Source organism: Fopius arisanus, unplaced genomic scaffold (assembly GCF_000806365.1).
Source record: "Fopius arisanus strain USDA-PBARC FA_bdor unplaced genomic scaffold, ASM80636v1 scaffold00074, whole genome shotgun sequence".
NCBI lineage: Eukaryota > Metazoa > Arthropoda > Insecta > Hymenoptera > Braconidae > Fopius > Fopius arisanus.
In genome coordinates, this window is record NW_011887813.1 from 536,529 (window position 1) to 563,592 (window position 27,064).

General features: G+C 35.6%; 7 protein-coding genes across 7 annotated transcripts; 5 read left to right on the plus strand and 2 right to left on the minus strand.

The window, feature by feature from the left end:
• Window positions 1–515: 515 nt before the first annotated feature.
• LOC105269806 (glutamate receptor-like) lies at window positions 516–3,656 on the plus strand. Its single transcript, XM_011310336.1, has 8 exons — window positions 516–681; window positions 834–1,079; window positions 1,652–1,842; window positions 2,125–2,287; window positions 2,591–2,799; window positions 2,978–3,067; window positions 3,168–3,328; window positions 3,388–3,656. Exons 1-8 carry the CDS (start codon window positions 516–518, stop codon window positions 3,638–3,640), a joined length of 1,479 nt encoding a protein of 492 aa, XP_011308638.1. The 3' UTR covers window positions 3,641–3,656.
• Window positions 3,657–5,031: 1,375 nt separating this feature from the next.
• On the plus strand, window positions 5,032–6,632 carry LOC105269776 (glutamate receptor-like). Its single transcript, XM_011310295.1, has 6 exons — window positions 5,032–5,330; window positions 5,395–5,551; window positions 5,614–5,822; window positions 5,873–5,962; window positions 6,031–6,194; window positions 6,271–6,632. Exons 1-6 carry the CDS (start codon window positions 5,082–5,084, stop codon window positions 6,560–6,562), a joined length of 1,161 nt encoding a protein of 386 aa, XP_011308597.1. The 5' UTR covers window positions 5,032–5,081; the 3' UTR covers window positions 6,563–6,632.
• Window positions 6,633–6,655: 23 nt separating this feature from the next.
• homer (protein) lies at window positions 6,656–12,689 on the minus strand. The gene is made up of 6 exons (XM_011310297.1): window positions 12,391–12,689; window positions 11,847–12,003; window positions 11,642–11,773; window positions 11,043–11,537; window positions 10,150–10,425; window positions 6,656–10,061 (listed from the first exon to the last, which is right to left on the minus strand). Exons 1-6 carry the CDS (start codon window positions 12,414–12,416, stop codon window positions 9,876–9,878), a joined length of 1,272 nt encoding a protein of 423 aa, XP_011308599.1. The 5' UTR covers window positions 12,417–12,689; the 3' UTR covers window positions 6,656–9,875.
• A 158-nt stretch (window positions 12,690–12,847) lies between these two features.
• Window positions 12,848–14,472, plus strand: mRpS7 (mitochondrial ribosomal protein S7). Its single transcript, XM_011310302.1, has 5 exons — window positions 12,848–13,116; window positions 13,373–13,558; window positions 13,647–13,878; window positions 14,117–14,254; window positions 14,336–14,472. The coding sequence occupies exons 1-5, from the start codon at window positions 13,055–13,057 to the stop codon at window positions 14,417–14,419; spliced, it is 702 nt and encodes a 233-aa protein (XP_011308604.1). The 5' UTR covers window positions 12,848–13,054; the 3' UTR covers window positions 14,420–14,472.
• LOC105269780 (transmembrane protein 186) lies at window positions 14,336–15,384 on the minus strand. The gene is made up of 3 exons (XM_011310301.1): window positions 14,963–15,384; window positions 14,506–14,813; window positions 14,336–14,427 (listed from the first exon to the last, which is right to left on the minus strand). The coding sequence occupies exons 1-2, from the start codon at window positions 15,258–15,260 to the stop codon at window positions 14,512–14,514; spliced, it is 600 nt and encodes a 199-aa protein (XP_011308603.1). The 5' UTR covers window positions 15,261–15,384; the 3' UTR covers window positions 14,336–14,427; window positions 14,506–14,511.
• Window positions 15,385–15,454: 70 nt separating this feature from the next.
• LOC105269779 (transducin beta-like protein 3) lies at window positions 15,455–18,337 on the plus strand. Its single transcript, XM_011310299.1, has 4 exons — window positions 15,455–15,546; window positions 15,623–15,674; window positions 15,789–17,915; window positions 18,104–18,337. Exons 1-4 carry the CDS (start codon window positions 15,518–15,520, stop codon window positions 18,299–18,301), a joined length of 2,406 nt encoding a protein of 801 aa, XP_011308601.1. The 5' UTR covers window positions 15,455–15,517; the 3' UTR covers window positions 18,302–18,337.
• Window positions 18,338–18,439: 102 nt separating this feature from the next.
• Window positions 18,440–23,722, plus strand: LOC105269778 (glycine receptor subunit alpha-2-like). Its single transcript, XM_011310298.1, has 8 exons — window positions 18,440–18,865; window positions 20,055–20,253; window positions 21,107–21,336; window positions 21,705–21,790; window positions 21,947–22,102; window positions 22,440–22,761; window positions 23,113–23,296; window positions 23,450–23,722. Exons 1-8 carry the CDS (start codon window positions 18,786–18,788, stop codon window positions 23,717–23,719), a joined length of 1,527 nt encoding a protein of 508 aa, XP_011308600.1. The 5' UTR covers window positions 18,440–18,785; the 3' UTR covers window positions 23,720–23,722.
• Window positions 23,723–27,064: the final 3,342 nt, after the last annotated feature.

The following is a 27,064-nucleotide window of genomic DNA, read 5'->3' on the forward strand; positions in this document are numbered from 1 at the left end:
TATTTACAATTCAATTAGCACTTCGGAAAAGCTCTTGGGTGATTATCGAGTATTCGTACGTGCTCGAATGATATATAATATCACACACATTAAGGAGTCCTTTATAATAATGCAGTAAGTCCCAATAAACATGTGTTTTTAAATATAAACTATGCGTTTAAACTTTCATTTTAGCTTTTAGGAATTTACTCCTATCCATATACCCCTCGCAAATAGCCAATTGAGATAAAAACAAATAGATATGAAAACGATACATAAACCGAGTATTTCCCTGAATTCTCAAAATAATCGAAGGAAAATAGGCCCCACCTGTTATCAGTTAAAACTATTTGAATACAATTCTACGTAGTACAGAATAGTTGCAGACTTTCTCTCAAACATATACGAAAGTAGTCTGAAAATGATCCGCGGAATTACAGATTTTCAATCAGCAACGCCAATTTAATTATACGTGATTATAATTCAATATAAATAACTCTTGCAAATAATTGAAGACATTATTCAGTAAAGGAGAGATGAAATTCTACACAATATCTCTACTGTTGAGTATTTTTGGTGCAATTGCTGTCGTATCCTGCGTCAGATTCGATGATTCCAATAATTATGGGTCCTTCATTAAGAGTGTTTGCAAAAAATATTCTTGTGGAGGAGTAATCATAGGATTCACAACAGAGCATCAATGTAAGTCGCTGAGAAAAATAACGAGAGGATTCAAAAGAATATTTCCACATATTTCCAAAGAGAAATATATGTCTAATTACTCTCGTAAAAATGGTGAAGAATATTCATCGAGCAATTAAGGATTTTTTAATTAAACTGAAAAATAATTCTAGCCTTCCAACGTACATCGATCTGGTACGCGACATCGAGGATTTTATTTGATAATGGAGTGGCAGTTCTTTTCCTGAATTACGAGGAAGTGAAAAAAAAATTAAATGCCCACGTTGCGAGAATGAATCGTCTTCTCGTTATCCTCGTTATTGATAACACGGATGCAATTTATGACTTGGAATCAATGATTAGAAATTTGAATATGGGTAAAGCTACTTGGATGATGTTATTCAGGAGAGATACTGGAGGTGATGTCTGTAGTTTTTGCAATTATCCACGTGGAAATTCATTGAATCTTAAAATGAATTCGAGGATTCTCCTTTCATGCTGTAATTCTGACACAATTGATGAATGGCGGTGTTCTGAAGAAAATCGTGTTACTACTCAGCAAATTGGTCGATTGACTAACCACAGTGGAGGAATAATTTGGGCTACTGACGAATCTCTTCCTAATCCCAGAATGTCAATGCACGGGCGAGCGTTACGAATTGCTACATTCGAGGTAAAAATTCCTAGAATTCTCGAATGCAATTAAATATGACTATTGAAGAGAGCGTATCAGTACAAAATATCAGATTGACGCGATTTTTGCTTCCGAGTGAAAGCTTTGCAATCGAGTACATTTCAGTTTTCCAAAAATTGGAAAATATAGGGAAAATATATGGAAAATATATTTTGTCATTTTAGGGATCGGTTTACTTCAGTGAAAAAAATGGAAAACTGTTTGGATATTTAGGCGACATCCTTACGGCAATGTCTCAAGCTATGAATTTTACAGTGAATTTGATAAAACACAGTGAATATGGACATTTTGATGCAGCAACGTCAAACTGGACTGGTCTAATTGGAAGAGTTTATCGAAATGAAGCTGATATTGGAGTTGCTGATGTCCTCATGCTTCCCGAGCGGCATAAAGCGGTTTATTTTAGTGTTCCCATGATTACTGGTGCTTATCATGTTTATTTTAAAAAACTTGAACAGAGCAACGTGTCCTGGAACGCCTATTTCAAGGTTTGCTGCATGAAATTGTTATTTCTGAGAAAAAATTGCTTTGTGGAATTTGATTTTCACATTTTTATCAAGTGGTACAAGTATTTATTTCATTTTCTATCAGATTATATTGTTAACGATTTTACTCTCGTGAAAATAAATCAATTCAATGATTGCAGTGATTTGGAAAAAGTCTGAAAATTCTGCAAATCCATTTTTTGTCCCCCACAAATCGTTTCAAGTGTGATAACTGGTTAATTACCGTTAGTCACGTAATTTTAATTATGAATTATGAACTAATAGGTGTTCACGGTAGGTGTCTGGTTGACTATCATCGGTTTAATCCTGACAATGCCTATTTTATTAACCGTTATGCAAATCAATATCAAAAAACATGATCTGTTCTCTCGTTTCTGCGAAGAATACTTATGCATTTGGGGAATTTTTTGTCAACAAGGCTGGATAGGTAATGAATTTCACGAAATTGTACTCTACATCAAATAATTAATTCACGTCATAAACAATTCGATTGACAAAAAAAAATCTATATGAATATTATAATTGTTATGCAGTAATTAATCAGAAGATATTGATATTCTGCGGTTTTTCGTTTTCTTTTGGAATTGTTTAATACATTTTATGCACGAGTATTTTGTAGAACTGATTTTATTTAATCAATAATATTTATTGAATTGTTTATTATCTGAGATCAAGCCATTTGTTCCATTTTCATCGGTTCCTGTTCATGTGATTAATTGATTTCCCACAGATTTTGCCAATGAAACACCTGTGCAGATACTTCAGTTATCAATATCACTGACAGCCTTATTAATTTATATTGTATATGCTACCCTGATGACGAGCGTAATTGCCGTATCCTCGTCATTTAGACCATTCACTACTTTGGAGGGTTTCGTCGCTGATGGCACCTATAAATTCATCGTCCTGAACGAGAGTATATTCTATAACAGATACAAGGTCATGAATAATAATTTAATATGACAGAAAAAAAATCCTGCTGCTTGTGAAAATCCTGTCTGTTTGAGGGATCTACGCATTCCACTCGCAATTCCTCCGGAAATCATATTTATCAGTCAAAAATTAATCGCTAAAAATGATCAATTAATGGAACAACTTTGCCTTTATGACCTTGCAGCGTTCCAATGAGACACTCTTCAAAGGGATGATGTCTCTCATGAAACCAAGACATTTGCTTCCTACCACCTATCCAGAAGGTTTCAAACAGGTATTTATGAAGAAAGGAGTTACGTTTTCAGGTTAATTATAATTTTTATTGTACCCCCATGAAAGTAATAATTTATTTGAATTTGGGGTAAAATTTGCAGGTGTGCAACGAGAGAGTGGGATTTTACGCGAATGAAATTGCAATGAAATTCTACAGACATTCATTGTCTTGTAATACAATATCGATAACTGCTGGACCACAGGAAACCATGGCACTGATATTGCCAAAAGGCAGTGATTTAATCAATATTGTTAATTACTAGTAAGATATTCATTCAATATCAGCACATTGGTCAATTACTAATTGAAAATATATTATAGTATTCAGCGGTTCAAGTACAATGGAATGCTCAGAAGATTGGAGAAGAAGTACACGGGCTCATCAGAACCAGAAATATCTCACCATTCACCAGTGCATCTCCAAGAAATAACACCAGTCGTTTTTGTCTTATTCGTTGGAATTATCGTTACGTCCATCATTTTTGCTTTCGAAATTCTCTATTTTTGTAGGAAAATAAGACAGAGAAGATCGATAAATGAAAGGATTAGGATTAGCATTAGGATTAAATTGTGAATGAATTTTTTTCAGGAAAAGAGACGATCCAGATTTCTGGAACTAGTCAAATGGTCTTTCGTCTTTCGTTGCATTTTCTATCGCTAAATTATGCACAACTAGGAAAGATATTTATAATAGTTACGCAAAAAGGTGAAACTAGAAATATTTTAGTGATGGCTAAATGTACTTTTAAGCTTTTAAGATGACCTAAAAAACGTGGATAAACACATGTCGAGCTTTTTGTCGATTGCAAAGAAATGGTTTAGTGGAATAATCCATGAACTGTTTCACGGAAATCAGTGGTTTTGTTCGTTGTATCTTCTGGTTTGATCTTTTTACTCTATTCTATTACATGCATATAATATTATTATTTCCTACCAATAGTAAAAGGTACATTTGCAGGTATAAAAGATATAAAAAAAATGGAACGAATCCCTTGATTTCAGATCAGTTTGTGAACCCCACAAATATTCACACAACTCTTTCCTTTGCTCTTTAATTGTTAATCGTTAATGCAGAAAACATGAAGCTTTTCGGTGCAGTAATATTTTATTTTATTGTAAATCCCTCCACCAGTACAATTTTAGATTATAGCAAAATGCATCGTCATGTGTCTTTAATTGTTAGTTTTTATGAGAGATACAGGATTTCTGGATTAATCATTCTGTCGGCTGATGAATATTTTTGTAAGTACAAGTCTCTGAAGAAATTCTCACAAATTAATCGGAAGAATTTCACGAGTTTTTAAATTTTCACCAATATTTCGTTTTTAATTTGATCAATCATTTTCAGCTTCTGAGACCATGCTGTATTGGCACACCTTCACCAAACAAATGTCGAATCATGGAATAACAGCTGTAATTGTTTCATCTTCAAATTTCGTAGACAGATTGGAATTTTACATATCTAACAGCATCTCTCCCTTAGTTGTAATTTTTATTAATAGCATGGATGATCTGTATCATTTTGCAAAACTTGTTCGGAATTTCAACGCCAAAGATGCCATATGGTTGCTCGTGTTCTCCGGAAGTAACGATGAAAATATTTGCGAGTTTTGTCGTCATCCACAAGGAAATTTATTTAATTTGGGATTCACCTCTGAAGCCACGGTTATCTGCTGTGAAACAACGATTATTCATGAATGGTGGTCAATCAGAAAGGACCAAACAAACGTGGGAACATTGGGTAGACAGAGTGATGAAAATGGTAAAATCCAGTGGTTTTCCAGAAAATCACTTTTCCAGAGAAGATCTTCCCTCGAAGGTCTTCCATTTCGTGTATATATTATGAAGGTATTGACCACGAAAATTATCTCTTAAATAAAGAACATAAAAAATTCTTTGAGACTATTGTTCTATAATTCTTATTCAATTGTTTGCAGGGCTCGTCAGAAATTTGGCTAGAAAATGGTAAAATCCATGGATATTCTGGAAAACTCTTGGAGGCACTTTCCCAATCCATGAATTTTACGCTATCATTTATAAAACTTGACAGAGGTCATGGACATTGGGATCCAGAATTGTTGGAATGGACAGGTGTCATTGGAAAAATTATTCGAGGAGAAGCTGATATGGGGGTCGGAGCATTCATGATGACCTCTGAAAGACTGGAAGTCATTGATTTTACAACCCTCACGTCCGATGAATTCTCCATTTTCTATATTAGAAAACCTAATGCAGTGGAGATACAATGGGAAGTCTACGTTGAGGTCTGGTATTTTATTTTTCTGAATGTAATTGATTTATTTAAAAATTCATATAATTATTTCACAGGCATTTCACACAGATGTCTGGCTAGTGATGATAGCTTTAATCTTGGTAATGTCGCTCGTCTTAACACTGATAAAATACAAGAAGATGAAGCTTTTTGTGTTAATTTCTGAGAACTGTTGGTCTATTTGGGGTATATACTGTCAGCAAGGATTATCAGGTAGTGACAGAGAAACTCTTATAAAAATATGAAAGTTGCATGACAGAATTTTTTATCGCCAGAATTTCCTGCGGATAACTCTCGGAGAATAATATCTTTTTCGGTAATTGTATCAGCAGTCGTGGTCAGTGCATCATACACTGCGTCATTGACAAGTCTCCTTGCCATTTCGGAATCACAATTACCATTTAGAACAATAAATGAATTCATTGCAGCTGGTACTCACCGTTTAATAGCAGTAGCTAACAGTGCAGATCATCTGATGTTTCAAGTATGTTATTCATGCAATTTTTTCCAAATAAATAATTTTATTTGTTGCAGGCCTCTAATGAAACTGTCATACAAAAAATATGGCCCCTCATGAATCCCGACCATTCCATGCCTCACAATCTTCGTCAAGGTTTCCATCAGGTACTATTTTATTATTATATTTATTGACATTGCTCTAACATTCCAGATTAAACATTAAAATGTCACAGGTATGTCATGAGAAAGTGGCATTCCATATAACTTCTTCCTATCGAGATGATTATCTGTCTCAACTCCTTTCTTGCGAAATTATTGCAATACCGATGAAACGAATACAAAGCTCTTCATTTATATTACCATTGCATAGCGAGTACAGCAAATTTTTTGCTTATCAGTAAGTGAAATTATTCGTCTATTTATTTATTGCGAATGATGGAGTCTAGGAAAGTAATGGAATTTTTTTTTTCAAGCATTAATCGATTCAAACACAATGGATTAATTGGTCGATTTAAGCAACAGTATAAAACGAAAAGAAAATCAAGTAATGTGACATTTTCGCCGGTGGAAGCTCAAGGAATTGCTCCGGTCCTGGGGGTTTTGGCTGTTGGATTTATCATCGCTGTCCTCATTTTTATGACCGAACGTATCCTTCATAATTACTATAATAAATTACGTAATGCAAAAATGAGAAAGCTGCAAAAAACTATTGAATGGAGGAGTTGCCCTCTTGGGGGAGATTTCCAACTTCGGAATCGTCCATAATCGTTTCGACGTGAATCATTTTTGCATAACAAAAAAAATCAATAATAATAATAATCGATCCATGAAATGAAAATGGGAGAACAAACGACTTAATTAATTTATTCATCAATATTTTATTGTGTCCATTTTCCATTTGAATCACTACTTATCCACATTGTTTTCTCTCGCTTCATCTTAAAAACATCCACAATTTCACAAACAATTGCATAGTTATTAGTTCATTTATTAATTCGCCTCAAGGAAATCGTGTCCTCCTGATGATTTTACCAAAATCCTCTTCATCTGCTGCTTTCCCCATTCAATTAAATAAAACAAGTGTTGTATATACATTGTTATTAGTTTGTACCGATCATCCAATTGAGGAACATTTTCATGAATTCTTAAAAATGATACAGTAATAAACGATTAATTCGATCTAACGAGATTCATTTGTATATGTGAATAAAAACTGTGTGGCAACTCATTGGACTAATAATTGGCATTTCAAACGGAATAATCAGTAATACCTCATGTGCATCCTAATTACCCAATCACATGATTTTATTTATTTTCTTTTTTCACATTTTCCCCAAAAATGCCACCATCACTTACGTATTTTAAAAACTCATCTACTCATTCTCAAGGATTAAAAACATGTGTAAAGTATAATTTCTGTTCTTTCTTTCATATAAAATGTTTAAATATGTGACTAATTACTTCTTATCAAGGAATAAATATTTGGTATTTCAATTTTACCTCTCCCTCTCCACTTTTCGCGTTTGCCCATTAAATCGAAATTATTAAGAGTCATTAATCAACGGCAATTACCACAATTTCACAACGTAAAAACAGCCGAAAAAAGCAACTTCCAAAACATCAATAAAAATAATATCATTTCTAAATTAATTCCTAAATTAATATACGTAAAATGCCACTGAGAATCGTAACACTGATTATCGTTAGAATCATTAATACGATGATTATTGGCTGCTCATTAATTAGCATACAAGAGTACAAAGTTAAAATCCTGGAAGATTAGTTTTTAAAAATTAATTGAAAAATATTGTCTTACAGTGAGCGTACTTATATTTTTCATTAAATAAATCGACGGGTGTATTAATTTAACGTTAATTGAATTAATTAAAATATAAATTATCTCATTCGTTTATCGCACTGAGAGGGAAAAAAAACTTGCGATGGAGGGTATATCCCTGTAGATCAGTGATGTTTAGAATAAATCTCCAATTGAAATAATAAATGGGAAAAATCAATGGAAAAAAAATGATTATTCTCCCTGAAATGACTTAATTACCCAATTTAATTCGTTTGCTCCATTGAACAAGTCTTCTCACCCCTCAGCGCATCCCAATAGGACCGATCGGTGTTTACAATGATCGTGCAATTTTAATAATTATTCCCTCCATTTTTATTCCACTCAACTATTGTAAATGCCAAAAATGTATTAGTAAAATTTACAACAAAGTCCTAGTATGATTTGATAGTAGTTTACTGGAGATTAACTGCACTTGCGCGTTCGCTCTCACGTATCCTCATCTGCTTTTTGTTATGAATAATATTTCATTGTCTCTCATGATTTTCATTTTTCACTATTTTTTGTTCATAGACTCACGTATACGAGGAGGACTAGATGACTACTGTATAAACTTCATCAACAACTTCGTTGAGTCTCTTTTAATATTTTTTTTTGTTTTTTTCATTTTTTTTTCTTTTTTTTGATAACAGTGATAATTGTAAAACGAGAGTGTCATTGGCTAAGTTTTGAGGAAGCGAAGCTCAGATTTGTAGTTTTCCCTGATTTTTATTAAATTAACATTCGTCAGTTATTCGTCCAACAATACCCACTGACAATGTTATTAGTTGAGGGAAAATAGTAAATAAATTTTACCAAAATATTGGTAATTGTGGCAACTAAAGTTTCAATAAATCATTCAAAAAATTGACAATGTTGGTGATCAGCTAGAATTGTGCGAACATTGTTGGCAAATTGTATTGAATAATCTGTTTAAAAAAATGGACGTACTGCAGGCGATTTGAAAATTCATCCTTAAATTATAAGTATCAATGGCTCCCTTGTGCCAAACAATCTCTTGATTCATTAATTTTGGAGAGTCATAGGGAACTTGCATGAAGCATTTTTTTATTCATTCATTTATGTGTTCTTTCCAGAGAGTAAAAGAACAATTTCATCTCGATGATTCGTCATAATTCGTTCATAATTACTCATTCTTAAAACGAATTCTCGAAAAATTGAAAAAGTAAGAGAGAATTATTTGTCCCATAGTACAAATTCCCTATTACTCAAAATATTGAATGAAAGGGAAATACTGTCGGCGATCTTAATCTTCCCTTCGAAGATACAATAAACCCCAAACAAATCTGGTGAATTATTTGTCATTTGATTTAAATGAGCCATTTAATTATTCGCTAATTGTTATACGCGAAATTCGTCAATTCTAAAATTATAGTTTTTCCTACAAATATCAAAGGGGCAGTTTCCAAAAAAAAAATACAGCATCTTGTCGACATTCCATATCAATAGTTCTGATATGTTTACCTCCTTTGATCAGTTTTCCTCAACTCCTCCACATGTTGAACCTCTTATTAATCAATTAAACGACAAAAATCGAGTCATTAGAAACACAAAATACCCTAAAAGAAGGATCAGTCTCATTTGTAAAAAAAATTATATTAATAATTATGTTTAATAATATCAACCCACTGATACGAAACTGATTACACCTTAAAAACAAAATCGTTAATTCACTCTTCAATTTTAAATACTTTTATGTATCTATGGCGGATTGTGCTTGACAACGATGTGTAAAAGATCGTTGTTAAAGTCTGCTCTAAGAAATGCTATTAGTTTCTCCACAAAAGCATCAAAGGCTTTTAAAAAAATCACGAACCAAATGACATATCGTCGACTACTTTGACCAAAAACATTTTTTTTTCAATAAAAAAAAAATAACATTTCTAATCCACAATAATTTGAATTCAACAACTATTTTTCCTCTTGCATTTCACCCTTCCCTAATTAATTGATAAATTAAAGAAAAAAAATATCTGGCACATTCTGTACTAAGCGGTAACCCTCGTAAAGTGGCACAGTGGAAATTTCTCTGGAAGGAGTTCACTAAGATATGTATTTTTTTGGAACATGGCCCTTCGTTTTTTCGTTTCTCCGATTTTTTTTTCCCCATTCATTTTTCAAAATCATATCCTGCATTTTCATTATTTCATGATCAGGTCGTCACGTCCTGCGTCACAATTGTAATTACCTTAAATTCTTTTCAAATAAAAAAAGAATGTTTACTTATGTCTGGAGTGTATTGGTTATTTCTCGATGCACTGTCGCCAAATCCTGAATATAACCAGCTAATCGTGTGTTCAAAGTATCCAAATTTTGTTTCTGCACTCTGTTTCCACTCATTGCAAGCTCCAGCTGCTCGTGGACAACAGTTACCATTTCACGTAGCTCGTCGTTCTCCTTCTGGAGGGCCTAAAAATGACGAATTGTAACAATTGGATTGATTAATTAAATCAAGCTAATCGAAGTATTGGGTGAATCTTTCGAAATATTAACTCACCACGAAGTCTTTGTTCTTGGTGGCCATGGTCATGGCTTTTAATTCTTCATTTCTTGTTCTCAACTCGTTCTCCAGTGCCTCCACACGTAGTTTGAGTGCCTCACTGTTACCTTCTGCCACTTTTCCAGCCTCAAGATCTGCGTATTTAGCTTTTATACGCATATTTTCTTCTTTGTAGAGTTGCAATTGTCGTTTCCACTCGTCGACATTCGCTGTTGATTCTTGAAGGGCACTAGTCAATCTCGCGTTGTTCATTTTTAGAGTTGAAAGCTCGACCTAAATAATACATTTTCAACAAATCAAGCTGTAAAAAATTTTGGAAACCTCTCCACCAATAAACAATAACAAAAATGTTTTTCTTTTTCTGATAAAAGTGATAATAATAATGATAGCAATCCCAATTATACATCATCATTATAATTATTATTATGTTCCTCATTAATTGGAATCTTCAATAAAAATTCAATTAACCCAAACTAATTAACATTTTAATTAAATTGAAAAAAAATGTAATTAGACAGCATCGATGAACTATTAAAACATTAATTGCAAAATCAAATGATTAAACATTTCTTAGCAAGAATTGATTTGAAGTGTACAATTCATCTGGAGAAAATTCTGAGAAGCTATCAAAGAACTTGAACTTGCGAAACACTGAGAATCAGTATATTTATATCTCCCTCCTGGTGCCACGTGCAAGAACACACCAGAAATAATTCGTTGCGTGCTGTTGCTACTGGGATAAAAAAAAAATGGAAATTCGCACACTTGATAATTCTCGAACACTACAAACGTATTTCATCAACTGAAATTGACATTTACAGCTCTCTTTTTCTTCATGAAGGGAAAAACAAGCGATGATTTAATTTTCGACAGCAATTGATAATTCTCACCTCCCATTTTTTGGCATTAGCAGAACTCTGTGCCAATGCAAGCTTTAGCCTGTCATTTTCATACTTCAATTGCATCTCAATGCTCTGTCCCTGATTGGCCCCCATTTGTCCCTGTTTTCCCTGATGCTGTGGACTCTCTGTATTCTGCTGCTGATTTATAAGCTGTGACCTTGCATGCACAGCATTCTTCAGCTCCTCGTCAACTTTATTCTGACAAGTGCCGGGTAATGGACTACTACTGACCGATGACACACTGTTCTGCGTGGATATCATGTTGGCATTGGGATTTGGATTGTTCGAGGCGGATAAGTTGGAATTTATCATTGACGAATTTGGGGGATCGATGAGATCTTGCTCGTTCGATGGCATGCAAGAGCGTTGAGTTATTGGACTGACATTGGCGCTAGTCGATGGAGTCACCGATGAACTATTCGATTGGAGCTTTGCACCAGCTATTTTTGTTGCCTCTTTCACCTCGTGGAATTTTTCGATGAACTGAAAATTCCCAATAATATTATCTCTTCAAATGACTTTACAGAAGAAAAATCAATTTTTCCTTTTTTGATGTTCAATTCGAAATAATTCCAGTTCTATCATACCTTTCCCAGTTCAGCCTCCGATGAAAATCCCAATCCATAAACAGTGTTAGCCCTGACATCAGACCACTGTCCAAACTTCTGGGATGTCTTGGTGAACATCATATTGGGAGTGATTGTGCTATTAATAACAGCCTGGAACACCGAAAATCCAAATGAAAACCTGGAATATATCCTATCAACCCCATCAACTATTCCAAAAACTCACCTTTGTTCCTTCCACCGAAATAATCCTGTACAAACTCCTCGTCGAATCATAAAAAAACGATACAGAAACAGCAGCAGTTGATGCTGATACCCATGACCGTTTGGTCTTGGGGTCGATGTGAAACACATGCGCTTTGCATGTGAAGATTGGCTGTTCACTGGAGTCAATCAAGAACAATAAATTCATCAATTAATAAGTCCCCTCACCCAATGCACCTCTAAACCCCAAACAAAAAAAAAGCAGCTCAACAATAAAAGCCTTGACTGTGCATAATATGCAATCAATAATCAGATAATTATATCGAACTGAAACTTCTGCTCTAATTACTTCATCATGAAATCGTGCAGTTGGTGGTAATTGAGTCCTGAGGGACACATTTACCACTTAGGAATTTAATGATCGTGTGAAGTTCCTGAAACAGTCGATTCTCTCATCATAAATGTGATCACTAACTCATGATGAGAAGATCCACCAATAGGACAAAAATTCAGTGAAGAAGAAAAAAGAGAAAAAATACTGGATGGAATAAAGAAGCCACTCTCACCCCATAGTTTCCTTTCCGGATGTCATAAAGCCGATGCTATATCCACAGACACATGAAAGATAAAATCACCCTAAGTTCTCCAACAAATTACATGAAAAATTCACTTTTTCTTCAGTCAATGTCTCGATTCCTCAATATTCGATTGATATGAAATATAAAAAATTCACTGATGAGTGATTATCGTCATTGGTGATTTCCTGAGACTTCTTATTGCTCTTGTGATTGTGGAACAACTGAGGAACAACGTGAACTACACGGAAAAACCGTTTTCCAACACCAGCACCTGCGTTTAATCGATTTTTCGAGTGACAAGTGCTGCCCGTACGGTTTTCCACTGTGGAATAAACTGGAATTTCAGGATGGAAGGGGAAATTTGAGTGTTTGTGTGGGTGTTTTGAGGGGAAAAAGACCGAGGGTCCAGAGGTAAATTACGTGAATAGACCTGAGGGAAAGCAAAGACTCCCATTGGCTGAAAGACATAATTAAATGAGGGAGTAATTTGATTATTGGGGGACAGGATTTTAAAGGAAATTGGAGTTATTGCTTTGATTTCGAGGGGTTGGAGTCAATTGCGAAGATTTTCTCGTCCTCGGGTAGTTATTCTCGCGAAAAATTGAGTGATTTCTTTTCGTCCTTTTTGGCATTTTGCTTTTGAGGTTGGAAAATGGGTTCTGTGGGGCTTCAATTTGCTGGATTGCAATCGCTTTTCAAACACATCTCCTGCAGGTATTTGAATTTTCTGTTTGCTCAGTGGTAGTTGGGGGTTTCTAGGATTTTCAAATTTTTTGGAAATTATTAGGTTTTCGGAGGATTCGAGAGAATTCAGGGGACATAACCCCTCATTATAAATTTGAGAAATATTTCTGGAAATGATTGCAATTTTTTTTAGATTTTTCACATTGAAAAAAAAAAATCATCTGGTTTTTCATTTTTTTTTAAATTATAATAATGAATGTTTTTTGTTTGATGCTGATTTGTTTAGAATGTTGGGGATTGGAGGGATTAGAACCTACAGTGTGTTCCATCCCCATCACATCAAACCCACATTTAGAAAAGATGAACAAGAACGACTGGAACAAAGTGGAGAACTCGCAAAAATTGCTCACATGCCAATTTTGCCCCCCATGAAAGCAGAAACTTGTTCGGAATTTTTCGATCCTGTCGTGGAGTAAGCAAAGAGAAGGAAGCTCATTTCCTCTGGAAAATTCAATTTTATCAATCAATTGCAATTCTGACTATTCAATAATTTCTTATAGCAAATTCATTAATTATGTTTTACGACGGGGGAAAAAAGAGCTCGCCAGAAGTCTCGTGGAGGAGACATTCGAAAAAATAAAACGAATTCAGTTAGAGAGATATCACAAAGCAAAACCTGAAGAACGAGTAAATATTGTTCTGAATCCCAAAGAAATTCTTCATACTGCTGTCATTAATTGCACCCCTGTTATGGAGCTCATGCCGATGAAGAAAGGAGGATCGACGTATCGAGTGAGTTTTTAATATCATTTCCCATAATTCCTCTTATTTCTATTCGTAAATAGTAATTAATCACATGAAATAATAATTTATATATTTTTTGATATCGAATAATCGCAATTAAATATTTCAGAACGATTATGTATTCATTCAATTTTTTTTATTTTGAATTTAAAAAGAATAAATTTGCAGAAAATCTAAGACTAACTCCCATTTTATTAATATTTACTAATTTCAATTGCGATCCCAGGTGCCCATACCAGTTCTGGAACGACGTCAAAGGTTTTTATCAATGAATTGGATAATTCAAGCTGCCCAAGATAAAGAGGGTTCCATTCCTTTCTCAACACAATTGGCTAAAGAACTCATTGATGCAGCACACAATCAGGTAGTCATAAATAAATATTATCCCCATAATAATCACAGATTATCTATCAAGCACTCAATTTCAACAAATGTTACTCCCCAGGGACGTGTGGTGAAGAAAAAACAAGATCTTCATAAACAATGCGAGGCAAATCGTGCTTATGCCCATTTCAGATGGTCTGGTTAATACAATCTCTGGAAATTGTGGATATGAACTGTAAATAAATGAAATCTTTTGAACAACGTTATTATTTAATTATAATTATCAATTACATTCAATCAGAATGAGACACCCAAGAGTTTGTCGAATTTTTGCTCGTCGATGATTTTACCCTTGATAAATAGTCTCAGATTCTTTTTCTTCGATGCAATGAATAATGGAGTGAAGATTGGACTTCGAAATCGTGTCTTGGGCTCTGGAGAAGATATATCGTTGAAGTTGGTGTCAATATCCATTCGTTTGCCAAAGTAACTCACGTAGGCAATTTTTAAGTCGTCAGAGTCTTTTTTCGCATATATTATTCCCACTACATTATTGGCGAAGTACCCAACCCCGTGGAGAAATAGAGCTACCGCTCCAACTGAAAAAATACATTTTTTATAGATTGAAGAATTCTTCAAATAATTCACGATAATAAATAAATTCCTCCGGGATGTTATTTTAAGATAATTTTTCAATTTAATATTTAATAATAGTAAATTAATATTCAGTTTATTCTCACAAACTCACATAAAAATGTTGCATTATGAACAAATGCTGATGTTAATCCCAAGGTAACCTCGGAAGTGATAATCATAGGAATTGTAACTCCAGAAACAATTGTCGTATGTAACTTGAGTCTGTTCAATATACTAATCGTTTTGACATTTTCCAAATTGTAAATAACGTGATAACCCGGCCACTTCTTGGATTCGTATTTCTTGGATGCTTTCTGATGAGGAATCAGCTGGTAAGAAACTGCTGATGATCGAAGAAAATTTCTGCTTGTAAATGTCATCCTCCAGCAATTATTCGTAAATAATACCATTGTATTGTACTGTATCTCCGGGTTTTAGCAACAATAAATGAACAATCCTCTGTTTACCGAGTTCTCACAGTCCCCGGATTTTTCTATTATTTATATTTCCTCGATGAACCGAAGTGGGACGGAATCCACTAGAGGCGGTGGCTTCGTTTTTTTTTTGCTTTTTGAAAGAGAGACTTGGGAAACACGTGGGTCACTCCAAAGAAGTCATTGACAAATTCTGATAATTCTATTCAATCGATGGAATTGATAAAGTCAGCATGAGTAATTCATCGAATATTAAGGAAACGTGAGTATTTTATTTTTGGACCTGAGTTTTAGGGATGGATATGTCTTTGAGGTTATATTTAAGGTAAAATTTTCAGGTATGAAGCAGAAACAAAATATGGGCCTTTTTACACTGGAGGAAATATTCAGGTGTGTTTTGGTATTTTGTAGTAAATATTAAATTAATTAACGTACGAACAATATAACAATAAATCAACTAAATTGTCATGATTCATTTAATTTGTTTAATTCATGAAAAAATAGTGGAGTCCAGAAGGCGATCACCTGTTCTGCCAGAACGGTCCGTCGATATCAGTCCTCTCCCTGGAGAATGGCTCGGTGATATCGACCCTTGGGTCCGCGTCGACTCCCGACGAGGATACAATAAACACCTTCACCCTTAGCCCCACCTCGGACACAGTAATAACCCATCACAAAAGCGGTCTCTTCAAGCTCTTCACCTGGAGAGAGCCAACCCCCAAAAAAGTCTGGAAGTCCATCCACAAGGGTCCTGTCCCCCACATCGCCCTCTCCCCAGAGGATCAGCTGATGGTCTCCGGAGGGAGTGACTCAAGCGTTCGTCTGTGGAACCTGCACCATCACTCGTGTACCCACAACCTGAAGGGTCTCCAGGGTGTTGTGAGTGTGCTGAAGTTCCACCCAGACTCCACCAAAAATCTTATCCTAGCCTCCGGAGATGACACGAAGATCTACTGCTGGGACACGACCTCTGGAGCCCTAAAGAAAATCCTCTCAGGGCACTTCAGTAGAATCACGTCTCTCTCCTTCCACAAGGATAGCATTCACATGGTGTCATCAGGTCGCGACAAGGTGCTCATTCTGTGGGACCTGGAGAAGGGCCTCTCCCTTCGGACCCTCCCAGTCTACGAATCCCTGGAAGGGGTCTTCATCATTCCCTCCACATCAAACTTCTCAAAACAGAAAACACCAAAACGAGAGGATGAGATTCTTGTAGGAAGTGGAGGGGAGAAGGGTATCATAAAGATCTGGGAGATGAGATCAGGTCGTGAAGTTTACACCCAAGAGAATCCCCTGGTTCAGGCTTCGAAGGAAGAAGGAGGCCTCGCCATCACCCACATCCTCTTCAACAAAACTCTCAACTCCTTTGCTGTTGTCTCAGCAGACCACAACATCATCATTCACTCATTGGGAGATTTCTCCTGCCAGAAGCAATTCGTCGGTTACACCGATGAAATCCTTGATATCGTCCACGTGGGTCAGGCAGGAAGTCACTTGGCAGTTGCCACAAACAGCTGCGACATAAAGCTGTATGATATCTCCACCATGAGTTGTCAATTACTGAGAGGTCATACTGATCTCGTATTATCCCTCTGCGTTACTCCAGCCAATAGAAATTTAATGATCTCTTCGGCGAAGGATAACAGTGTCAGGGTTTGGCTGATGTCACCAGAGACATTCACAATGAAATGCATTGCCACTGGGACACGTCACACTGCGTCCGTTGGTTCCGTTGCTCTTTCTCAAGCCTCTACCAAGTTCTTCGTCTCTGTCAGTCAAGATCAATGTCTAAAGCTCTGGCATCTGCCAGAGAAATTAACTCTCGATGATCCAGAAAAAAATACCCTGAACGCTGCCCACACCGTCCTGGCACACCAGAAGGACATCAATTGCGCTGTTGTTTCGCCGAATGATAGGTTGATTGCAACGGGATCTCAGGACAAAACAGCGAAACTCTGGGGCTCTGAGAGCCTTCAGGTCCTGGGGACTTTGAGGGGGCACAGAAGGGGCGTCTGGTGCGTCAGATTTTCACCGATTGATCAGGTCCTATTGACAACATCCGCTGATTGCACAATGAAAATGTGGTCACTCTCTGAATTGAATTGTCTCAAGACATTTGAGGGTCACGAGTCATCGGTTTTACGAGCGGAATTTATATCTCGTGGAATGCAATTGGTCACTTCCGGTGCTGATGGGCTGTTGAAGCTGTGGAGTGTCAAGACTTCTGAGTGTACTGGCACATTTGAAGAGCATGATAACAGGGTTTGGGCATTGGCTGTCAGTCAGGATGAGAGCAGATTGATATCTGGAGGATCGGACTCTGTTATGATAGTGTGGAAGGATGTCACTGAGGAGAAAAGGCAGAAGGCCATTGCTGAGAGGGAGGAGATGATCCTCGAGGAGCAAAAATTGGCGAATTTGCTGAAGGGTGAGCAGCTCGTGGATGCCTTGAAACTAGCATTGAGGCTTGAAAAACCTTACAAGGTACTGAAAATTGTGGAGGATATCTTGAGGAAGGGAGAGCAGGGGCTGGCGGATGCTATCGGGCAACTCAAGACGAAGCAGAAGGAGGAACTCCTGAGGTGCGCTGTTGGGTGGAATACCAATAGCAAAAATTGTCAGGCAGCTCAGGTAATCTGTTTGTTAGTTCATCGATTTATTTTTAAAATGAGCGGGCTCATAAAAAATATCGATTCGAACAGCAGGGAAATATTACCGATGATTTGATAGATTCTCTCGTAATTTCCTGTCCATTTCTGTGTCAACCTGAGCAACTTTTTTTTTCTACAGAAACCAATAATTACAATTCTCTTTTTCAGCTCGTGATCAATGCATTGTTAAATGACCCTGAAAGCAGTAATTTGCAAACGAGTGAATTGTCATCATCTCTGGAGGCACTGATTCCTTACACCGACAGACATTTCAAAAGAGTCACAAGATTGCTACAGGATCTCCATTTCTTGAATTACACCGTTAATTACATAAAGCCCCACAATACCTCTGAATTCCATGAATGACGATAAATGCGAAATAAAATAAATCTAGACTTTCAACTGAACGATTTAAAAGCCGAATGAATGAGCAAGTGTGGAGTGAATAGACGATCATGTGTTCCATAGACAATCGAAAAATTTTAATTCACCAACTGTTTGATGAGCACACGTGAGAGCAATTAAAGTATTAATTTCCCACTCCAGGTGTACATAGCATCGACTTTGTGTCATCTCGACTGTCGTCTGAGATGCCTTTTTAACCGGTAATGTGTGCGTTAAGCAATCAGTCGGTCGCCGTAAGGGAAAATTAAACATTTGACTTTGGCGCTTGACTACGCAAGCAAATTGTTAAAACCAAAACAAGTGATATTCATTTAATTCTGAGAGCACTAGCAGTTCCACTCCGCCAATCCAGCGGTGCACGACAATCTCTGCAAATCGAATTGATCTCATTTGTTGTCGATTGTTCACATCAATCCTTCGATTTTCTCCAATTGCACTCGGAAAAATGATTATAAAATCATTACCGGTGAAACTTCTCATCGGGATACTTTGTGTGATTAATCAATCAGTGATCAATGCTCGGATGTAAGTAGTTATGAAGTATTCAATTGATTGATAGAGGAAAGTTTTTCAGATGATGAGAATTTTTATTTCGATTTCGCCGGTGTGGGGTACATTGTCGATTGAGAAAAATTTTTTTTTTATGTCTCAAGGATTAATTTGTGACAGTGACACAGTTAATGGGTCTGGCACACCGCAGATTTTAACAACTGGTAATAAATTATTTTGGGGGTTTCAGTCGTTGAGATTTAGTGTGGTCTCACCACAATTACTAGTGCATAACATTCCGTCCTTCTCTCTCAGGTTTTAATTTAAAAAAAACACGCAAGGTCTCTATGGAAATGTTTATAACGGTTAAATAACGGCAAGGTCATTAATACTTTTGAGAGAATTTGAGGAGAAGGTGAGAAAGAAATGATTTTTGGTAATTTCATCTGTAGAATTTTTTGTACGCCTCCGGGGAATAAATAAATCGTTGAAAAACAAAGATATTTAAACACTTGCAGGTGAACAATTGATTCATCTGTGGTCTCACTTGAGTCATAATGTTTGAGACTAAATAATTTTATCAAGGGATTATTTGAGCTTTATCTTCTACTGTGTGTGACGAAAATTCTTGTTTGCACAAATTTCAAAACTGCAATCAAGAGCTGTCAGTGTCATATAGATTTCAGTTGAATCTTTTCATACTTTATTTACTCTGTTTTCATCTAAAAATAAAAGGATGATTAAATTTTGGGAGAATTTCAAAGCATTTATCAAGTTGCAATAAAATGAGAAATCAAAGAAAGATCATCAAATTATGTAAATTGTGATAATGAACGTATACTTTCGCATTTTAATTCCACCCACAATAGTTAACAATAAAAAACTAAGAATTGTCTCTATCTTGAAGATACCGTGGAAAATATCTAAATTAATAAAAACTTTCCCTGCACCTGTAACTAATTGAAAAATCGACGGAACAATAATTAATGGAGAGTCAACACCTGAAGACGCAGGAACTAGATAATTATTGAGACAAAAGTAATTACTGAAAACGTATGGAGACATAATGAATATCCAGATGAATGAACTTGCATCGTCAGTCCATTTGATGCAATTTCTGATGTTAAAATGAAGTTTATAATTCTCTCTAGGGAATTATCTTCGTATTTCTCTCGCTTCTAATTTATAATCTCAATTTCCTTATTCATTCGTCCTGTCATGACAGAGTGACAGAAGATGGCACGTGCCCGACTTTCAACTCCGTGAGTACATTGACACAAACGGAATTGCTCCAGGAATTGACCAATCATTGCCGATACGACAAAATGGTCAGACCACCAGGTGAAATCAATGCGAGTGATCCGATTCATGTCGTATGTAGGGCTAATGTATATACCATTAAATCCAACATGGCTAAAACACTGGTGAGTATATATTACCCTCCCTTTCATGGGGTAATTACAAAATTTCTTTCGAATAATCGTGTGCTGGTTATTTTAACAAGTGAAAAAATTCTTGGGACTAGACGAAATGGTTTTTTTAATGAAATTCATAATCATGCATTCAATATAATTTTCATGTATGGTCTTCAATACATAATAAAAATACATAACTAAATTTTAAATAATGTAGAGGAGTGTATTTATTTTATGTTCTGTATTTATTTTTCTTGAAAAAATGTTTAAGGCCCGGATGGACTGTCTGGAAAAGATAATTTACTCCAAAATTGGGACTTCTAATTACTCCGTCAATTAATCGTTTTTTCCGATAATTGTTAGCTAGCGGCCTAGTTATTGACAACCGCTAGAAAGCTAACTAACAATTATTGAAAAAGAGGATTAATTGCCAAAGGAATTAGGAATCCGAATTTCGGAGTAAATTATCTTTTCTAGATAATCCACCCGAGCCTTAAGGGGAAATTTCTAAAATATTTTTATGTACAGATTTCAATGGATTTTAAAATTATTCTCGCACGAAAAACGAAAATGTTAAAGTGTAAAAGCAATAATAATAATTCATCACTTGCTATCGGATTAAAAAATAATGTCATTCATATCCCGGGGAATAGCTTTTCATTTTAAGTAGAAAATTGAGAAGTATCACGGAATCATTTCCCATTTGAATATCCGATTTGAAATGGAATGTTAAAAAGTTAATTAATCTGCTTGACATATTCATCGTGATGACAAAAGCTGAAGTTGAAGTTGAAGTTAATGGAGGGAATTAAATGATTATATGTAAATAATTATAACGATTAATGTAAAATTTTTTCAACAGCAATTTGACGTTCACATGATGCTTCAATTTCGTTATCGAGATTCACGGTTAAAATTCGCGGATATTGCACCTCATTTCACCCAAATTTATGGCGAAAGATCGACTCATAATCTGATTTGGACACCTACTGTTTATGTTGCTAATGAAAGAAGCTCTGCGATTATGGGAAACGGTGTTAAGGATTTGCTAGTTTCCATCGATCCTACTGGCATGGTTATTTTAAATACAAGGTAACACTTTCACACTGAGAAAATTATTCATATTATTTACTAATCGTACACCAAAGTTCAACACCGGATATGCCACCGATCAATGACGTCTAAAAAAGAAAAACGATGTGATTCTCAAAAAAAAGTTTTCTCGTGATAATTTTTATCTTATTGTTTTAAGTGATAATTCGTGTTTATTTTATAAAAAATATTTTACTGAATATTTCGTTGTGTGTACTGAGGAAAAATTACAACTCTTCAACAACGACTCAGCGATTTTTCCATGAAATTGAAAGAAATTATGGCTGCGAACGAGGAGACGTCGAGTTTCTATTGATATTAATCGATAAGCGTCTGTCGTTTTGGTGATCGAAATTATAATTTTTTAGGCTGGAAATCACTTTGAATTGCGGGTTGAGACTCGAGAAGTTTCCGTTCGACGTTCAAGAATGTCCACTCGTCTTCGAAAGTTTTTGTAAGTAAATAATTATCCAATCACTGACACTCTAACAAAAAAAATTGATTGTCCAAGAATTTCTTTGTGAATCTACAGAACCTACAGAATAAATAAAGTTTTATTAATTTTTCCATGGGGTAGATGTGGAGAATAAATGGCTGATCTATTTTCCAGGGCCCAACAGTGTCCAAGAAATCAAACTGGACTGGGACGAATCGCCAATGGTTGTTGCAGATGAACTGCATTTAACTGAATATCGACTGGTAGAAAAATGGGTCAATGGGACTGAAGTCTCATATACAGCGGCGCAACAACATTACGGTCATTTCGGTAATTACCAGTAATTAAAAATCTGAAATAAAAAATAAAGGAGAGCCAGACAAACCGAGATACGTGCGAAAAAGCGTTTTTAACTCTCAGTCATTTTGGAGACAGTAAAAGTGTCAGGCGTGAAATGTTACATAATAGATTCTTACGATCGATTTTTTCTCGTCTCCCATCGAACCTTCAGATTCATCCCATTTCATCGTGTGTCCCATTTTGCCAGGATCTCCCCTACGTATGTAAAATAAATATTTACCCACTATTAATTTTCAGTTAACGACCGCAGAAAAACTCCACCAGTGACATAAAAATTATATGATCATCATTGAATTTCTGTTTTCAGCTGGAAATTTCAGTTCCATAAGCATTACCTTCAAGCTCGCTCGTGAAATGGGCTTTTTTGTTATGGATTACTACATTCCCTCGATATTGATTGTCGTCATTTCATGGGTGTCATTCTGGCTGCACATGGACGCCAGCCCTCCTCGAATTGTTCTCGGTACAAATACCATTTTGGCATTCATGACACTGGCATCCAAGGTGGAAAATTCATTGCCAAAAGTCTCGTACATAAAAGCCAGTGAAATATGGTTCCTAGGATGCACGATATTCCTATTCGCTGCGATGGTCGAGTTCGCATTTGTCAACACCATCTACAGGAGGAAGTACGTTTACCCAAAATTTCACCCTCATTATAAAATAATATAGATCAATAACGACAAAACAACCAATATCTTCAATCTCAAGAAATGGTGATAAATTTCACGATCAATCAATGCCCCAATTCCATATAATTTCGAAACGACATCTATGTCATTACCCTCCATAATTCATGCAATTGACACTCTCTGCCCCATTTTAATGACCTACAAATAAACCACAACAATAAATAGTGACTGTGAATAGTAAGATTTTATCTCCCTTTCGTTATCCCCCGTAATCTCCCCTGAATTTTCCCTTTCCTCAGTGTTTGTCGGCTCGTTAATATTGTCATACTTTTTATTGATTATTTTCAGGAAAAACGTGCCACTAAAAAAAGTCAACAGTAAATACATATTAAAATCGACATTGACCCCTCATTTGGCTCGTAAGCAGTTCCAGAAGAATGCAACAAATTTGGAAAGATCACGTTCCTGGTCTTCTCTGGATAAAACACCCAGTGAACCAGATTACAGCAGTCAAAATTACCTAACAGTACACGTGAGTCAATGAAATCGTATTCGTGAGAATTTATCAAAACACGAAAGATGAACAATTCAATTTTTTATTAAATATCTTTATCCAAAAGGTCTTGAAAAGAGAAAAAAAATCATGAAGATTCAATGATTAATTATTATACAATAATATTTACAGAGTTTTCCAAGTACGATAAACATTCCGTCAGTGAGAATAGAGGATGACGAGAAGACGCAGGAGCTGTCAAGCAGTGTCATGACAATTGACAGTGTTACTACCCCTCCGGCTAAATCTTCAGCGAGACGACCAACTCTAGCTAAATTACATAATTTCACGACAATGACACCGCAAGAAATAGCCCAGTGGATTGACAAGAGAAGCAGAATTGTCTTCCCAGCTGCTTTCTTGTTATTTAATATTCTCTACTGGTCTTTTATATGGATATAAATATTTATGATGCATTATTTGTCTATTTATTGGGCTGGAGGACATTCTTTCACTCTCTCCTCTATTCCCATCCCATAATGAAGTAGCATTAATTACGCAAAAATAATTATAGAAGCAGTAACAGTACCACTTAATAAAAAAAAATCGTAAAACCTGGAGAAATAATTATAATTGTTGTGCATCGTTATCGAGTTGAAGCCTAGAAAGTGAAAGTGGTTGAATTACTTTTGTCCAACTGCATCTCGTGTTTCTCATCAAGTTAACTTTAATTACTCCTTTTATGAAGCATGTAATATGTCTTTTTATGCATGCGTTCATAATATTTACGATACAATTAGTCATCCCCCATTTCATTCAATTATTCAGTCCTCATCTACATTTTTTCAAATTGATTTTTCAACTTTTAATTTTTCATATTGAAATCCTCATGCCCTGAACGGTGATAATTAATTAGGATAATCATTGACATTGAAGAGACATTTACCCTGAGATAATGAACAATTTTCTCTGTCAATACTGTTAAATGATGGATTGAGGGCAACTATAATAATGCACCCACTGAATGTTCACCTTCTCTTCTCTAGTCATCCTTGCTCTCCATTTCGTTGACACGAATTTGTAATTGGGTTTAGGCCAGTGCAACTCCGAGGTGCGTGTGCAATGGAGATTTTAATCAGTATTTCTGTAATCTTCCGGCTACATTTAAACAGGGGGTGTATATTTTACCGCGACTTTCAGAGGGAATATCCCAAAAATATCCCCAGCCCTTTTACCAGGAAGCAACGAAGGTCGTCCCCTTGGAGAAATTTTCGTGACTCACGCAATCCTTTTATTCCAAGGCATTATTACACGTGGGTAGATTAGCCGAGCTTTTCTAAAATGTGCGTCCGGGTAAAATCCAGTTGTTAAGTTGAACAAATGGAGAGAAGTGCTTTCTTTATTGCTTTTTTTTATAATTGCCCGGTGCTGCATGGAAATTCCCGAGAGAATGCATTATGCATTTTTTTTTATTGGAAAATCGGTTGAAAATTTAATTGACTGACCTAGAAAATTTACGTGAATTCACTCATTAAACGACTTGTCAATTAAAAAAAAAGGTTTTTCTGTAGAGATTCAGTGAAATTCATTAAAAAATTATTCATTGTAAAAATATATTTACCAAAAATTCATTTACTCTCCGCAAACCTGTTAAACCAAAACAAAATAATTAATATTAATCATTAATATCCAGATTTATAATAATATTTAATTATTCACTTGTGAAGGATATGGTGAATAATGAATAATTAATATTAATTATTACTATGGAGATATTGAGGAAAAATTGTGTTCTGGTATTAAATTAGAATAATTTTTCTGGTATAGAAGACTTTCTGTTATGATATTAATTTGCGAAAGAGAAGGAAAAATATAATTAGACCATTCGTCCCTGAAAGGTTTCCCCATATTGCCATATCGATCCCACGACTTTGATAGATAGATTCTTCCTTTCTCCCCTAATTTATTCATGAATCCTCCAATAAACTCAGCAAGTTGCCATCAACTAGCTGGCACTGCTGAAAAATAAACGAATAAAATACCCGGAACCTTTCAACTAGAAATAAATAAGTAAATACCACTTTGTACGCAGGAAGTTGCTGTTCACGAAGATAAATAGCACTTTGTGAGTTGCAGTACTTGACATTAAAAATAAATCAAGGTAACGGCAATTTGGATATGATAATTGGTAATGAGTGGGTTTGGCTCATTATGATATTGATAATTATTGTTTATGTTGAAGAAGCGCGGGTATAGGGGTAAAATCGAAAAAGAATTTGAATGTTGACGTGCGCTCTTCCGTCTGCGCAGGTGAACAGCTGGAAGTTCTGGAGGACTTCTGGAGGTGATGGAGATCTCATCAGGTCAGTCATGCTTTTGCTTTCCATCGAGTTCAATATCTCCAGCTCTTTGCGATGATTCAGTTGTCGGGGACATGATTATTATATTTGTGTAATAAAAAATCATTTGTCAAGAGAAATTTGACAATTGATCGAGGATAAGCCGCTGAAAAAAATCGATTTCACGTGGAACGCAATTCGAAATCTATCGCTTGAGTTCATCCTTTCTGGATTTTGAAAATTAAAATTTGATGGAGATTGATGTCGAAGTGGAATTGATTTGATTGTAAAAACTTTGGATTGTGGTGGATTTGTTTTTCTTTCGATCCGGACTCTTCGGGGTTCTGCACAGCTTTGGATTTATTTTTTAATTGATCAAGTGAGGTTTAATGTTTTTTTTTTAATATTGTGAGTATGACGCAGTGTAGCAGTGGAAGTGGAAGCACAACTAGCTCCAATGGCAGCTGCAGAAGAGACTCTAAGGATCGGTGTAGTCGGGCCATTGAAGAAAAACTTATGGTAAAATTCTGCATGAAAGGTTTTTTAGGAGACGTCATATTATAATTTTCTACGCAATTTGATAGCGATATTGAATTTTCGGAGGCAAAAAAATCTTTAAGACAACAAATTTCAGAAATATTCTGGATAATCATAGAAAATATTTCCAAAAAGTTCATTTCCAAAGGCTATAGATATTTATAAGCTTCTGGGGAATTCCTGAAAAGTGAAAAAGCTCGATAAAATTCTTAGGGGTTTTCTACACCTATAGCCTATATAGCACCAAAATTAGCATTTTCGCAATTTTTCTGGAAAACTTACTAGGAGATTGACGTGAAAAAAAAATGTAATGTTTTTGCGTTTTGTCAAATCATTTACGAAGAATTACAAAATTGTGGAAAATACATTAAATAATGAGGAAATAAAAAAACCTTATATTTCTTCACATCAATCTCATCGATAATTTGTCAAAGGATTTGAAAAATGTGAATTTTGGATATATATGGATATAGAACATCGTTAATATCGCTCCGATTGAATTCACATCCTTTCCATAGCAATTCAGAATTCAACAGTCTGCCCAACATAATTTAAAAAAAGTGGAATTTGCCAATGTAAATAATTTATGAAATAACAACAAATGAATTGACTCGCGTGCATGAAGTCCATTGAGATGTACGAGAGAATGGGGATGACTGCAAAGAATCGATCGATATTGGGTCGTTGTGCCGACAATGAATTGTGGAAAACCCAGAACGGACGTGTGACCGCTCAGTTTGCGCACAAATGACTTTTGCTGGTTTGCAGGTCACTGGGGGACTTATCGATTTTCACTAAGTGTCTTTTTTCTTTTGCATGTTCAGGTGGCGGTGAGGATTCGACCACTCGGTGAAGACGAATCTGGATCGCGAGTTATTCATGCTGTCAATAATAAGGTGATGATGCTGGAGTTGAACTTCCCCGAAAGCCG

Coding starts and splice junctions, on each gene's coding strand:
- LOC105269806 (XM_011310336.1), top strand. CDS start 516: ATGAAATTCTACACAATATCTCTACTGTTGAGTATTTTTGGTGCAATT. Junction 1,080..1,651: donor ATTCAGGAGAGATACTGGAG/GTGATGTCTGTA, acceptor ATTTTGATGCAG/CAACGTCAAACTGGACTGGT. Junction 3,068..3,167: donor ATCCAGAAGGTTTCAAACAG/GTATTTATGAAG, acceptor TAAAATTTGCAG/GTGTGCAACGAGAGAGTGGG.
- LOC105269779 (XM_011310299.1), top strand. CDS start 15,518: ATGAGTAATTCATCGAATATTAAGGAAAC. Junction 15,547..15,622: donor TCATCGAATATTAAGGAAAC/GTGAGTATTTTA, acceptor TAAAATTTTCAG/GTATGAAGCAGAAACAAAAT. Junction 17,916..18,103: donor AAAATTGTCAGGCAGCTCAG/GTAATCTGTTTG, acceptor TCTCTTTTTCAG/CTCGTGATCAATGCATTGTT.
- LOC105269780 (XM_011310301.1), bottom strand. CDS start 15,260: ATGGTATTATTTACGAATAATTGCTGGAGGATGACATTTACAAGCAGA. Junction 14,814..14,962: donor TCATAATGCAACATTTTTAT/GTGAGTTTGTGA, acceptor GTATTTTTTCAG/TTGGAGCGGTAGCTCTATTT.
- LOC105269776 (XM_011310295.1), top strand. CDS start 5,082: ATGAATTTTACGCTATCATTTATAAAACTTGACAGAGGTCATGGACAT. Junction 5,823..5,872: donor CAGATCATCTGATGTTTCAA/GTATGTTATTCA, acceptor TATTTGTTGCAG/GCCTCTAATGAAACTGTCAT. Junction 6,195..6,270: donor AGCAAATTTTTTGCTTATCA/GTAAGTGAAATT, acceptor TTTTTTTTCAAG/CATTAATCGATTCAAACACA.
- LOC105269778 (XM_011310298.1), top strand. CDS start 18,786: ATGATTATAAAATCATTACCGGTGAAACTTCTCATCGGGATACTTTGT. Junction 21,791..21,946: donor ACTCGTCTTCGAAAGTTTTT/GTAAGTAAATAA, acceptor TCTATTTTCCAG/GGCCCAACAGTGTCCAAGAA. Junction 22,762..23,112: donor AACACCATCTACAGGAGGAA/GTACGTTTACCC, acceptor GATTATTTTCAG/GAAAAACGTGCCACTAAAAA.
- homer (XM_011310297.1), bottom strand. CDS start 12,416: ATGACATCCGGAAAGGAAACTATGGG. Junction 11,774..11,846: donor TTTCGGTGGAAGGAACAAAG/GTGAGTTTTTGG, acceptor TCGGTGTTCCAG/GCTGTTATTAATAGCACAAT. Junction 11,538..11,641: donor CGGAGGCTGAACTGGGAAAG/GTATGATAGAAC, acceptor GGGAATTTTCAG/TTCATCGAAAAATTCCACGA.
- mRpS7 (XM_011310302.1), top strand. CDS start 13,055: ATGGGTTCTGTGGGGCTTCAATTTGCTGGATTGCAATCGCTTTTCAAA. Junction 13,879..14,116: donor AAGGAGGATCGACGTATCGA/GTGAGTTTTTAA, acceptor TTGCGATCCCAG/GTGCCCATACCAGTTCTGGA. Junction 14,255..14,335: donor TTGATGCAGCACACAATCAG/GTAGTCATAAAT, acceptor GTTACTCCCCAG/GGACGTGTGGTGAAGAAAAA.